This window comes from Dipodomys merriami, unplaced genomic scaffold (genome assembly GCF_024711535.1).
Source record: "Dipodomys merriami isolate MVZ:Mamm:240054 unplaced genomic scaffold, mDipMer1.0.p SCAF_46, whole genome shotgun sequence".
In the NCBI taxonomy this organism is placed as follows: Eukaryota; Metazoa; Chordata; class Mammalia; order Rodentia; family Heteromyidae; genus Dipodomys; species Dipodomys merriami.
Genome location: NW_027206024.1, coordinates 9,522,552 through 9,534,953, shown reverse-complemented (window position 1 = coordinate 9,534,953; position 12,402 = coordinate 9,522,552). Strand labels below are relative to the sequence as shown.

At 44.0% G+C, this 12,402-nt stretch overlaps 1 protein-coding gene across 1 annotated transcript in view; it reads left to right on the top strand.

Moving 5' to 3' along the window:
• Nucleotides 1-11,754, top strand: part of LOC138808613 (uncharacterized) — a 29,125-nt gene extending 17,371 nt beyond the window's left edge. The window contains exon 6 of the mRNA XM_069994900.1: nucleotides 11,449-11,754. Within this exon, the coding sequence (XP_069851001.1) occupies nucleotides 11,449-11,754 (306 nt within the window). The remainder of the gene's footprint in view (nucleotides 1-11,448) is intronic.
• Nucleotides 11,755-12,402: the final 648 nt, after the last annotated feature.

Genomic DNA, 12,402 nt, shown 5'->3' with positions numbered 1-12,402 from the left:
CCAGCATCATTTACTGAAGAGACTGTCTTTCTTCCATTCTATTGTTTTAGCTCCCTTATCGAAGATTAGATGGCTATAGGTCTGTAGGTTCATTTCTGGGTTTTCAATTCTATTCCTTTGGTCCTGAGGTCTGTTCTTATGCCAATACCAAGCTGTTTTGATTAGTATGGCTTTATAGTAGAGTTTGAAATTTGGTATTGATATTCTTCCAGCAGTGTTCTTTCCGTTGAGGAGCATTTTTGCTATTCGGGGTCTTTTATTGTTCCATATGAATTTTTGGATTGCCTCTTCTATTTCCTTGAAGAATGAGGTTGGAATTTTGAGAAGTATTGCGTTTAATTTGTAGATAGCCTTGGGAAATATGGCCATTTCCACGATGTTAATCTTTCCAATCCAGGAGCATGGGAGGTTTTGACATTTTCTAAGTTCTGTTTTGATTTCCTTTTTCAAGATTTTAAATTTTCATCATAGAGGTCCTTCACTTCTTTGGTTAATTCCTAGGTATTTTATTTTTTGTGGGGTTATTACAAATGGAGTTGCTTTCCTAATTTCAGCCCCACTTTTCTCATTGTTGGCATACAGAAAAGCCATTGATTTTGGGGGGTTAATTATTTACCCTGCTACTTTGCCAAAGTTTTGAATCAGCTTGAGTAATTTGGGAGTGGAGTCTATGGGATTCTTTAAATACAAGATCATGTCATCTGCAAAGAGGTTTTGCTGAATAGAGAATCAGAAAACCAACAAATCAAAGAAAGGTTGGAAAAATGGGATTGCATGAAGTTGCAGAGCTTCTGCATGGCAACGGACATAGCTAGCAAGGTCAATAGAAAGCCCACGGATTGGGAGAAGATCTTCACTAGCCATACAACAGACAACGGTCTCATATCTAAAATATATACGGAACTCAAAAAATTAAATCCCCCAACAACAAATCCTCAAAGAAACAACTGCCCAATAAATAAGTGGGCGAAAGACTTGAAGAGAAACATGTCTGAAGAAGAAAGAAAGATGGCCAATAGACAAATGAAGAAATGCTCAACATCCCTAGCCATAAAAGAAATGCAAATCAAAACACCATTGAGATACCCCCTCCTCCAGTTAGAATGGCAAAAATCAAGAACTCTAACAACAACAGATGCTGGAGGGGATGTGGACAGAAAGGAACCTTACTTCATTGTTGGTGGTAATGTAAACTTGTTCAACCACTTTGGAAAGCAGTATGGAAGTTCCTCAAATGTCTTCACATAAAGCTCCCATATGACCCAGCAATCCCACTTTCGGGCATTTACCCAAATGTTTACAAACAAGGCCAAACTAAAGCTACCAGCACAACTATGTTTATTGCAGCATTATTTACCGTAGCTGAGATATAGAACCAACCCAGATGCCCCTCAGTAGATGAATGGATCAAGAAAATGTGGTATATATACACAATGGAATTCTATGCCTCCATCTGAAAGAATGACTTTGCCCCATTTGTTAGGAAATGGAAAAACTTGGAAAAAATTATATTAAGTGAAGTAAGCCAGGCCCACAGAAACATAGATCCCATGCTTTCCCTTATTTGCAATATCTAGTACATGTATGAGTCAAGCAGAAAAGGTCAGATAATATGATGTTAGGAAAATGAATCCTTAGAGATATATTTTAATGTTTTTTTCTTTCATGCATGTGTTTCTAACACATTTCTAAGATTATCTCTTTGTTGCTTTGTATGTCCCACCCCCACAGTATAACCCCTGTTTTCACTATATTTGATGTCAGTATAACTTGTGGAGGAGATGGGAAAAACAAGTATTTTAAATATACAGGTGGACCTGTTGCAACAATGAGAAGTACAAGTTGTCACATCGAAAACTAGCTATACAACGTTGGTGCATAATTTTATAATATAATCATACACTACAAATTTAATTGTTACTTTACAACATTCCATTCATATGGATGTGTATCGGAATGTATTTCTTAGGATCTCCCACCATTTGTAGGTGGCAGTCCTGAGATTCGCACCCCTGGCCTAGGTTGCTGGTTTTGGCTATGGCTTCCATGATAGTCCACCAAACTTCAGTAGTACAAGGTCATGTACATTTTTTGGGCCCTGTCATTTAGACCCAGGATGGTTGCAATGCAAAGGAATAAACTATGTAAAACTGCCTTCTGGAACTTCTCAGTTGTATCCTTCTCCTTTCCCCCCACCCCCCCCGCGCTCTTTGTTCTTCTTTTTTTTTCGGTATTGGGCCCAGAAATCTGAATCTGGGTGCTGTCCATCAACCATTCAGCTCATGACTATCACTCTACCACTTGAGCCATAGCACTACCTTTTCTTTTTTTCTGCTTATGTGGTGCTGAGGAATCAAACCCAGGGCCTTGTGCATGCAAGCTAAGTACTCTATTACTGACCCACATTCCCAGCACTTCTCCTTTTTTTTTTGCGAGTCCCAAGATTTGAACTCGGGTCATAGGATCTTAGGATGGGCTGTTGGCTCAGAGGCTGCACCCCAGCCTAGGATGATAGAAGTTGAGGCAGAGTTGCCACGAGCTGAGTTCAAGCTCCAGGCCTAGCTAAAAAAAATTAAGGCCCTGGCTTGGAATTTGCACCATTTTTCTGGAAGGCCTGGAATTTGAACTCAGGGCCTGGGCAATTCTGTGTCACTGTGGGGCAGAGGAAGCTCACTATCATTGAATACAACAATTTCAGCCCAGTTTCCAGGGCCCGAATTCAAGCCCCAGCACTGATAAATAATATTTATATATGAGATCTATTTACATACATGGGTTTATTCCCTATGACATTTGTTAACTTTATTTTTTATTTTATTTAGTATTATTACATATATAACATTTATTTCATTTATTACATCTTATCACATGGATACATTTACATATGGGTTATACTATACATCATATTGAGAGCCAGGACTTTCACAGAGAAGGAAAAAATGTGTCAAAATGTACTTCTGACTCCACATATAAAATTTTGGCCATGCTTGGACTTGAATTCACAGCCCACAATGCCCAATTCATGAAAAGGTCAGTGTAAAAAATAAGCCCTTTGCAAACTGAGCTGCCAGCCAGTTCTGAGGACCTGAGAACAAGCCATAGTAGTGGTTGATAGATATAGATATAAATATAGATATAGATATAGAGATTGAGATTGATATAAAGATAGATAGATGTGTAGTTTGCTATATATGAGAGAGAGACTATGTGAGGATATTAAATTATATATATTATGAATTATTATTAAATTATACCTCCATTTAATGAAGTATCATGGTTGAATACTTATTGAAGCATTAATGTAAATGTAGTCAGTATTCCTTAATTGGGACTATCACACCGTGGTTCTAGAATGGAAGACATAATCCAATACATTTTCTGTGGCATTGTATAAGAGAATCATGAATTAACTGCAAATATAATTATTACTTTTATAACACTCCATTAAATCTTCACATGAATAGTGAAGATTTTCTCAAGATCTCCCTCCATTTGTAGGAGGCAGTCCTGGCATTCGAACTCCAGGCCTGGGTAGTTTACTTCAAAATGCAAACCATTAGAATGACACTGTGAAGATTTCAGTTTGTCACAATGAAAAAAGAACAAGGAGAAAAGAAAGCCAGGTGTCATTTGTGCCTGCCTATAATCCTAGATCTTCAGAACTCTGACAGGTAGAGAATGCCAGTTTGAATTCAGCCAGTACAGGAAAGTTGACAGCACTGTTATTTCTGTGGGATCCCAGAAATAAAAAAAATGCCATGGGTGTGGCTGTGGCTCAAGGACAGAGCGATAGCTTTGAGCAAAATAGCTCAGGGAATGTGCTTAGGCTAATAATACAACCCTTGAACCTGCCAAAAAAAAGTAACTCCCTGTCTCCCAATATATGTATGCATGTATTTCTATCAGTGAAGGTCCAGAATCCCTAAGATGAAAGGCACCAAGCTAGGAAAATTGCTTTGAATACAATGATTTCATAGCACAGACAATGCTTTCAAGACAGTGCATGTCCCGCGGCTCCCCGATACCAGTGTAGTCTGAGGTTTTCTTGACACCAGGTACTGCTGGAGGAAGTCTGCCTCATTGTTGGAACAAGCAGACAAAATCCTCACACCTGTAAAACTGTGTAACAAACAACTCCATCTGGGCCAATTAGTGAGCAGGAGTGTGGGTGGGCTCTGAAGGCTAGGAGAAAAAAGGCCCCTTTGAATCTCAAGCTATCTCTCTCCTCAGCGCTATTTTGACAGGAAGCCTCCATTTGTGCCTCCTCCTGTGGAGGGCCAAGTTCCCTGCACTTATCCTGTCTTTGTTAGACTATGTTCCAGTATTGAAATAACTTGCTACAATAAATTCAAGGGTCCTTCTGGCAGACAACAAGGGAGCTGAACCTTATAAAATGATTCATGATTGGCAACGGTACCTTCCTAGTTTCTGTAAGCTTGCTAAATCTAAGAATATGTGTAATATCACAATCCTTCTTGTCATCTAGAGCTGGTGAAGCTCATCAAGTTTTAAAACTTTTGACCTCTCCTAGTTGGTCCCTGGGTGGCTAGGTTTTGGGGTTGAACACAGGGCTTGGGTGCTGACCATGAGCTCAGAACAGAAGCTCAATGATTTACCATTTGGTGTCACAACATCACTTCTGGTATCTCTCTGTGTGTGTGTGTGTGTGTGTGTGTGTGTGTGTGTGTGTGTGTATGAATGTGTGTGTGCATACACTTGTCCTGGAGCTTGAACTCAGGACCTGAACACTGTACCTGAGCTTCTCCTGTACAAAGATAGCACTCTACCACTTTAGCCACAGAGCCACTTCAGGCTTTATTCTAGTGATGTGGTACTAAATAATCAAGCCCAGGGATTCATACATGCAAAGCACTCTACCCTAAGACACATTCCCAGCAATCCACTTCAGGTTTCTTTCTTTCTTTCCTTGTAAGTCAGAAGAATTGAAGTCTAGGCCTGGGTGCTGTCCTTGCGCTCTTCAGCTAAATACAAGTGCTCTACCACTTGAGCTACAGCACCCCTGCAGGTTTTTGTTAATTCACTGGAGAGAAGCCTCTCAAGGAATTTCATGCCCAGGCTGGCTTTGGAAAGTGATCCTCACCTCTCAGGCTTCTGAGTAGCTAGGATGATGATGCGAGTTGTTGGCACCCAGCTTCCACTTCAAGTTTCTAAGTGGTGAATAGGAGATAATAGTCTCATGGGACCTTTTGTGTCTGGGATAGTTTGGAACTGAGGTCGTCAAATATCAGCTTCCTGAGTAGGTAGGATGACAGACATCAGCTACAGATGCCTAGACTGTAACACTCTGTTGCAAAACGGTTCTTGGCTCCCCATGGTGGGGTGTTGGCCATGAGCCCAACAGAGAATGTTCAGTGGCTAGGTCCTGAGTTCAAGGTTCAAGACCAAGAAAAATAAACCAAAACAATTGTCTTCAGGAGACAACTCACTAGAGTTAGGTACATACACAATTGGTACTGACATTGGGACATATCTGAGCCTCAAGATTCTCATCTGCACAATCATCTGACTTCTGGAGCCCTTACAAGGACCAAGTGAAAGAATTTACCTCGTGAAGGACTCAGCACATAACACCTCATGAGGGACTCATCACATAGCTGTATCCCACAAGCTGTCAGTGTTAGGGTGCTTTCCTCAGTACCACCATTCTTTCAGAAACATAACAAACCACATAAAGTTCACATCTAATGATAAAGAGGGATGGGTTTTGGGGGGGAGGTGGAGTCAACCATGGGAATTTCAGTGAAAGTTTGGGGGTACTGTCCTATGATCTTTTGCTCAAGGCTGGAACTCTACCACTGTGTGCCACAGCTCAGAATTTCACCGACTTCCTATCAGGGCTGGGTTTTAAACCCACCAGTGTCAGATGTCAGCCCCCGAGTATCTTGCATGACAAAGGTGATGGAGCCAGCACTATCTGGTTCTGTGGAGCTGGGTTGCAGCCATTTACCTCTGGCTAAGTCAGGTTAGATGGTAGCTGTCAGCATCAGACTTCTGGTTTGATCTGTGATGAGGTATTTGCAGTGCTATCGTTATATAGTTGCAGTCAGAACATTCTATCTTTTTTTGGTGCCATTTCTTGATGTTGAGTAAGTGTCTAGACACAGTCCGTAAGCTTTTATGCTCAAAGCTAGTGCTCCTTTGCTTGAGCGACAGCACAACTTCTGGATTTTTCTATGCACATTGTAGTGAGGATTGAACCCAAGGCTTTGTATGTACTAGGCAAGCACTCTACCACTGAGCCCCAGTAGTGCCAGTAGTGACAAGAGTATAAACAGATCAATGTGTAGATTGGTAGATAGATAGATAGGTAGATAGATAGATAGATAGATAGATAGATAGATAGATAGATAGATAGATAGATAGATAGATAGATAGATAGATAGATAGATTGATTGATTGATAGATAGATCGATAGATAGATAGATAGATGTGTAGATATGTATATATGCATAAAGAGAGAGGGAATGTGAGGATATTTAATTATATACATTATTACCGATTATTAGTTATGAAATTATGCCTCCATTTAATAAAGTATCCTGGTTGAATACTTATAGAAGCATTAATTAAAAATTATTCAATATCCTTCCATTAGGGGAAATCACACCATGGTGCTAGAAATAAATCCAATAATTTTTGCGTGGCATTCTAAAATAGAATCATGAATTAAGTGCAAATTTAATTATTACTTTCATAACATTCCATTAGCATTCACACGAATAGGAATGAGTTTGTCAGGATCTCCTTCCATTTGTGGGTGGCAGTCCTGGCATTCGAAATCCAAGCCTGGGTAGTTTTCTTCGAATGCAAACCATTGGAATAACACCGTGAAGATTTTCAGATTGTCATGATTATAAAAAGAACAACAAGAAGAAAAGAATCCCAGGTGTCAGCGGCTCCTGCCTGTAATCCTAGCTCCTCAGGAGGCTGAGATGTAGAAAATGCCAATTTGAATTCAACCGGGGCAGGAAAGTCTGCGACCCTCTTATTTCTAAGAGATTATAGGAAAAAAAATATGAATGGGGCTGTGGCTCAAGGGCAGAGCAATACCCTTGAGCAAAAGGAGCTCAGGGACAGGGCCTAGGCTGATAGTACAACACGGAACTGTCCCCCCCCCAAAGGAGGCAATAACTCCATGTCTCTGTGTATGGATGGATGATGTATGGATGATGGGCATTCAGCAGGTTGCCAATGTCCAGCCCCCCAATCTGGGCGAGCTGAGACAAGCCCTGAAGAGTACTAAGTGTGAACCAGCAACTTGAAAAAAGCATCCTTGTATGTCATTTAATAACTGAAGCTTGATGTTCTGGCTGAGGTGTCCTATCGGGACAACTAGAAGCTGGCCACTGCCTCCAGGGAGACGACAGTTCCTAGACTGTAGTAGTTGTCAAAGTTTCTGGCACCATATTCTCTATCCCTCTGTAGGATGTGAGCCTAGACCTCTGGTGCCTAGTGGCTATCACTCATTTATCATTCCTCATTGCCTAGTCACAGGCTGCTCCCAAATCTTGGTAAAGATATGAAATAGCGATTTCTATGCCGAAAGAGGTATGCCAATAAATCCCACCCTCATAACTCCCGTTAGAAGTGAGCCTTGGGCTGTGAATGTGGCTTAGTTGTAGAGTGCTTGCCTAGCAGCATGCACTAAATCCTCTGTTCGATTTCTGAGTACCACAGAAACAGCAAAAGCCAAAAGTCACATAGTGGCTTAAGTGATACCCTTGAGCAAAAGAAGCTCAGGAACTTGCCCAGACCCTGATTTCAAGCCACAAGACTGGCACAAAAAGATGTGAACCTGGTGAGACATATTTTTTCTGGGACTCAGAGGAAGGCCGAGGTTATATGTAAGAGGTAGGGTAGAAAGCAGGTGCTGATTGCTCACCCTTGGAAGCTACTCAGGAGGCTGAGTTCTAAGGATCCCAATTGCAGGCAAGAAAGTCTATATGAGAACATTTTCTCCAATTAAACACCCCCAAAGCCAGAAATAGAACTGTGGTTCAAGTAGTAAAGTGCTAGCCTTGAGCACAAAAGCGTAGGGATAGGATAGCATCCAGGCCATTAATTCAAACCCAGGAGAGGCACACACACACACACACACACACACACACACACACACACACACACACACACACACACACACACACACACACACACACACTCACACACTCACACCAAGAGAGAGCATTTGCCAGTCAGCCTGCAAAAATTCCATCTCTACCAACTCAATATAACAAAAGAGGTAGAAGGGAAGTAAAGACTTGTTCCAGGAGGTGATATATCCAGTGCCAAAATTCTACAGGAGTTCTAAGATGTGGATACACGAAAGAGAGCCTCAGGCATTAGGTACAGCATGGACAAAGGTCCTAAGGTGTGTTGTAGAGCAGGTGGTGTTTTTGGAATGAAGGCTCTGTGGCTTCAGAAAAGTCTGGTAGGACATTCAAGGCTGGGTCAAGGTTTGTACTTGAGTCACAGGGCAGAGGGTGGGGTCCTAGAATGGGGCCCAGGGGGAAGATTAGCTTGGCTTTACACCAGGGACCCCAGCCATTTCCTGTGGCTGGTAGCCTATTTTACACAGCTCCTAACCCTCAGGCATCCATTGCATGGAGGAGTCAGGGCAAGCGCAGGGAAGAACTCTTGCTTAAGAAAAGCTTCTAGCCCAATGCCACCAGTGGCTCAAACCCTGTAAATCCTAGCTACTCAGTAGACTGAGATAGAGATCGAGGGTCAAGCCAGATCAGGAGAGGAAAGTTAGTGAGACTCTTCTTGCAAATGAACTACAAAAAACCAGAAATCGAACTGGGGCTCAAGTGGTAGAGTGCTAACCTTGAGGGAAAAAGTTAAGAGACCAGAGACCAGACCCTGAGTTCAAGCCCAATACTGGCACAGAAAAATAAATAATAGCTTTCAGGAGCTCCTAGTCTACTCTGGTGAAAGGCTAGATCAGTTGGGCACCGGTGGCTCATACCTGTCCTCCTACCTCCTCAGGAGGTTGAGATGTGAGGATCGGAGTTCAATTCCAGCCTAGGCAGGAACGTCCGGGAGACTCTGATCTCCAAGGAACCTCCAGAGGACCGGACGTAGTTCTGTAGCTCAAGTGGTAAGCTTAAGAGCTGGGACAGAGCCCAGGTCCAGAGTTCAAGCCCCGTGACCAACACTTGGTCTGATTGGACCTCACTCTGTGGCTCTAGGCAAAGTAGTTTCCAGTTGGGCCCCTGAGGTTCTCCCAATGTGTAGGTGTTCTACAAGTCTTGAGTGGAGCCTGTTTGGAGGCCATCTCCTACAGAGCGGGCCACAGTACCAGAGAAAGATCGAGCCTTGGGGCTTGGAGATCATCAGAATTGCATGTGTCATGGGTGCAATGTGGATCTGAGCAGTAAATCGCCATCTCAGACCAGGATTCTGGGCCAGGAGGGGCAGGAGGTGCAAGATGTCACACCAAGTAACGTCCACTCATCCGGGTATCACAAGTGTGTGAATTTGTCAGGCACACTTTGGGCAGGTGTTGAGTTGGGCTCATGAAAGCCTTGTAGGCTTAGGAATTCACAACAACTGGATGCTGCTTGTAGCAGTCGCTATCCCAGGACTCCCAGCGCTCGGAGTCCTGCTTTCCTCACCAGTGCTTGGGTGCAGATTAAGATCTGCAATCGTGGGCCGACTACAAACGATCATCCCTAGTGTCCTTCCCTTGGTCCTATGGCCCCATGCACAGAAGGAGGGGTAGGTTCTATGGAACTTACTGATATGGCCGAGACCCCTCAGCCCAAGAAAGACTTAGTGAGAAACCACTTGATTTGGCTTGAGAGTTTACTGTGACTATGCCTCAGGACTGCCCCCAGTTCTAGCTCAGCTCATCATTACTACCTTCCTCTGTATGTGTGTGTAGGTGTGTGCGTTTGTGTGTGTGTGGTGTGTGTTTGTGTGTGGATGAGCAAGTATGCATCTTGGTACTAAGGCTTGAACTCAGGGCCCAGGCTCTGTCCCTCACTTTTTTCATTCAGGTCTAGCTCTCTACCACTTGAGCCACATCTTTTCTTCCAGCTTTCAGGTGGTTCTTGGGAGAGGAGAGTCTCACAGACATTTCTTGCTGCGCTTCCTCTGAATGGCAATCCTCAGATTTCAGACTCCCAAGAGCTAGGAATATGAGACATGAGCTATTAGCATTTGGCCACACTTACCTTCTTGGCTAAAACAGACTACCTCTCTCCCAGCTAAGCACCTATCTACAGCCAGGCTTCAGACGAAACATAACCTCCTCCCCTGAGGACAAAGAAATGGGATCAGTTTGACCTTTGTGGTCTCCACACAATCAGGGGCTGGTGGGAGCCGTTATGGAGGTCAGAGATCTTGGCCAGGGCAAGTAGACAGCTGTTACAATAGAAGAGAGTATGAAAAGATATCCTTGCAGCTGGATGCCAGTGGCTATAATCCTGGCTACTCAAGGCTGAAACCGGAGGATCAATCAAGATTAAAAGCTAGCCTGGGTAGACTCTTATCTCCAATAAATCACCAAAAAGATGGGAAGTGAGCTACTGTAGTTCAAGTGGTACAGCACCAACCTTGTGCAAACAAGCTAAAGGATAGCACCTAGGCTCTGAGTTTAAGCCTTGGGAACACACACACACACACACACACACACACACACACACACACACACACACACACACACACACACACACACACACACACACACACACACACACACACACACACCACCTTAGCAGGTGCCCGTGGCTCATACCAGCAATCCTATCTACTTAAGGGGCTGAGCTCTTAGGGTGGCAACTTAAAGCCATCCCAGGCAGGAAAATATGTGAGAAACTTCTGTCTACTAAACTACTAAAAAAGATGAAAGGTGAGTTGTGGTTCAAGTGTTAGAGTTTTAGCTTTGAGCAAAGGAAGCTCAGGGACAGTGCCAAGCTCTGAGTTCCAGCTCTAAGATTTTTTTTAAGACACCCCCCACCCCAATCCGGCCATAAATCCAGATTTTGGTCATCCTAGATCTCATTTCTGATCCTGCCACTTCCACAGCAGAAGTAACTGGTGTGTGGCCATGGGCTAAGAAGTGAACTTACATAAGTAGGGCATAGCCAGGTCACGGTTAATGCCCCCAGTACATTGAGGTACTGGTAGATACCAGTCCCTTATCCCACAGTTACCTGGTCCTGGAATCTAAAGTCTGTGCCTCTGTATTCTGGGCATCCGAAATTGTCTAGAAGGACCTGAGAGGCCCAGCTGGGCCCAGAAGATAGACGTGCCTGTGATAAGGTACCTTGACTTTTCCTTGATACTGACCAACACTTCCAAGCCACCTTGGCTTCACCTCTCATGTAGCCCCAGATCATCCTTGCTTGGGCAGCCTTCAGTAAGCTATCAAGCTCAATCTGGCCAGAGCCACTGGAAACCAACCTTCTCCCACTCCACTGCCAGCCTGCTGGGAGTGGGACATGCAGCCAGAGGAAAAGGACAGAACAACGCATGACTGACCCTGCCACCCCAGAGGCAGGGGAGAACATATGCCAGCTGACGCAGCTGATTCAGAATCCCCTGGAGGCGGCCAAAGATATGGACAGCCAGACTTGGGCCCCAAAGAAAAGCTGGTATATGCAAGTGTCTGGCAATTTAGGACTCATTGTAGACCCTGATATGGGGCTAAATGCAAGGTTGCCATGGAGGAGGGGCACCATCCGAGTTCAGGAAGAGGCAGATAGGCACCCTGGAAATGGACAGAGATGAGGGAAATACACACACACACACACACACAAACACACACACTCTCACACACACACACACACACACACACACACACACACACACACACACACACACACACACACACACACACACAAGGGTAAGGCAAGGCCTCAGCATTCCCTGATCACCTGAACATCCTAACCCCCAGAAAGACGGCTCTACAGTCCTCATATCAAATGTAGACAAAACTCAGAGTCTCTCACACATCTGGAATGGCTCATAACTTAGCATGGCACTTCCTACTGTACACACTGCTATGAAGAAAAGTCAGCCACCTTATTTTTGGTTGTCGGTCATGGGGTTTGAACTTTGGGCCTGTGTGTAGTCCCTCAGCTCTTTAGCTGAAGGTGTGCACTCTACCACTGGAGCCATAGCATCACTTCCGGTTTTCTGGTGGTTCACTGGAGATAAAGTCTCTCAGACTTTCCTGCCCAAGCTGGCTTTGAACTGTCATCCTCAGATCTCAGCCTCCTGAGTAGCTAGGATGTCATTTGTGAGCCACGGGCAGCGCCTGGCTTCAGCCACCTTCTTAGACCCAGGGGAAACCCAACTTGTCAGGCCACAAAGCACATGCAACCCTTCACTTCAGACTTTGGCACCAGCATCCAAAACCATTCTTCCTTGGATAGA